This window comes from Priapulus caudatus, unplaced genomic scaffold (assembly GCF_000485595.1).
Source record: "Priapulus caudatus unplaced genomic scaffold, Priapulus_caudatus-5.0.1 Scaffold10509, whole genome shotgun sequence".
NCBI lineage: Eukaryota > Metazoa > Priapulida > Priapulimorpha > Priapulimorphida > Priapulidae > Priapulus > Priapulus caudatus.
In genome coordinates this window covers 1-2,487 of record NW_014587570.1, presented here as the reverse complement: position 1 = coordinate 2,487, position 2,487 = coordinate 1, and the positions used below count along the sequence as shown (strand labels likewise).

The 2,487-nt window shown below is 49.1% G+C and overlaps 1 protein-coding gene across 1 annotated transcript; it reads left to right on the top strand.

Moving 5' to 3' along the window:
• Nucleotides 1-609: 609 nt before the first annotated feature.
• Nucleotides 610-2,175, top strand: LOC106820319 (talin-2-like; the record flags this gene model as incomplete). The annotated part of the gene is made up of 3 exons (XM_014824843.1): nucleotides 610-756; nucleotides 1,386-1,553; nucleotides 2,058-2,175. Coding segments are annotated over 3 exons (433 nt in total), but the record flags the coding sequence as incomplete, so codon positions are not given.
• Between the last annotated feature and the right edge of the window lie 312 nt (nucleotides 2,176-2,487).

Genomic DNA, 2,487 nt, shown 5'->3' with positions numbered 1-2,487 from the left:
TTTGTGCTTACGTGTGTGTAAGGGGACACACGTAAGCACAAACACACCCTTACACACACGTAAGCACAAACACACCCTTACACACACGTAAGCACAAACACACCCTTACACACACGTAAGCACAAACTCACCCTTACACACACGTAAGCACAAACACACCCTTACAAAGGTGTGTTTGTGCTTATGTATGCTTAAGGGCACATGTGTTGCATTTCTTACTATGAATGTACTTACTTTTAGTCATACACAAATATTTAGTCATTCTATGATAGATGGTATAGCAAGAGAAAGCGAGAGAGAGTGTGGGTGTGGGCGTCCCTGTGTTCATTCGTGCGTCCATGCGTCCATCCATGCGTGCGTGCATATGTGTATACATGTGTGTGTGTGCGTGTGTGTGTGCGTGCGTGCGTGCGTGCGTGCGCACGTGCGTGTGTGGTGCATCCATACGTGCGTGCATATGTGTCTACATGTGTGTGCGACCTTGCGTGCGGCCGTGTGAACAAGTGTAAGTGCATATGTGTATACATGTGTGTGCGTCCTTGCGTGCGGCTGTGCGAACAAGTGTAAGTGCATATGTGTATACATGTATACATTGCATCGTTACTGTAGGAGGTGTGCGATGATGAGCAGCTTCAGGGAGACCTGAATGCCGCAGCGACGGCCGTCACCAAGGCTCTCAACGACCTGCTGCAGCACGTCAAGCGCAGCTCTCAGCCTCCCAAAGCATCGCAGCACGACGACGCCGGTACAGAGGCTGCACGCTCACTCTCACTGAAGCCCTACATCCTATCTGATTCTTATACTGCCCACGGAATCCCTTAGCTGTTACAAAACAGTTCGGTTATTTCTAGGTTATTGCGCACGCACTCTCACTGAATCCCTATGCCCTGATTCTTATATGTTTTCATAATGTATTATTGTATTCATTTATATTCATTTTATATGTTAGATGTATTCTTATACTGCCCCACTGAATCCATTCTTTGTTACGAAACTATGCAGATATTCCTAGGGCGTGATTTTAATAAAACTGCAGCTTTCGCTGGTATATGGTATATATATATATATATATATATATATATATATATATATATATATATATATAATATATATATATATATATATATGTAATTATACACGTAATTATTCATCTTTAATACTGCTATGTTGAATTAAATCGTTAACGAATTCGTCATAAACGAAAGCCGACGACCGGGAAAGCAAACCAGCTCGCGTCACCTTGCGTCACGCCATGTCGCGTCACATCGTGTCACGTGGCGTCACATCGCGTCACGGCACGCCACGTCACGTCACAACTTCGATCGTCGTCAACGCCCCCCCCGTCACGTGGCGCCCTCTGACGGTACGCGCTGCCCCCGTTGCAGGATGCGCTGCTGGCGCTGGCGAAGGCCGTTGCCAACGCGACCGCGCAGCTGGTACTCAACGCGAAGAACGTCGCGGGAGGCTGCGACGATTCGTCCGACCAGAACCGCGTGATCGGCTCGGCGACGCAGTGTGCCCTCGCCACGTCCGAGCTGGTCGCCTGCGCCAAGGTGAGGGGGAGGGAGAGGATGGGGGGAGAGGAGGTGTGTGGGATGGTGAGAAGGGAGGATGAGAGGGGAGGTGTGGGGGCTTATGAGAGTGGTGTGTGAGAGTGGTGTGTGTGTGAGGGGGTGGTAGGAAGTGGGTGTGTGGGGGTGGGATGAGAGGGAAGGTGTGTTGGGGACTGTAACATGGTGTGTGGCTTGTAGTAGAAGGAGCTAGTAGCACTGGTCAAGGTTTGCGCATTGTTTTCCGTGTGTGTATTTGTTTACTAGAAAACCGAGTAGACTGTGTAGTCTTCCGAAATAGTCTATTAGTTGTCTATACTGAGTGAACCTTGTCAGTTTGTATGCCGTATAGTCTCTGTCACAGCATATAATGTCCGCAGTTACTATTTCCATGTACAAGGCTGACATGACCCAACCTGAAGTCTGTCTTCTAGTGGACCATGGCGCGTTATCGGTAGTGAATAGTGTCATGGCGGCGCCTGTAGCTGTTCTTGTGTTTGTTTGTAGGTGGTGGCACCTACCATCAACAGTCCAGCGTGTCAGGAGCAGCTGGTGGAGTCAGCGAAACACGTGGCCAGGTCCGTCGAAGGCATCGTGACAACGTCCAAGGTTAGCGAGCGATGCTGCAACGGATTCCTCTCTTCTTCCTTCTCTCTCGGACTCCGTTCTATTCGCGCTGTTTCTCTCCTTTGCTGTTGCCCGGTCTCCCATTCGTTGGTGTTCTCTTTGGTCATTGTCTTCATTCAGTCTCTTTCAGTTCGTGAGTTCCCTCGGTCTCCCTTCTCCAGGCCCTCCTCCTCTGCCTTCGTCATCTCTATATAAATTTCTCATCCTGTTACTATCTCTCCGTCACTGTCTCCCAGTGTGCTTCATTCATGTTAATGTGTGTGTGTGTGTGTGTGTGTGTGTGTGTGTGTGTGTGTGTGTGTGTGTGTGT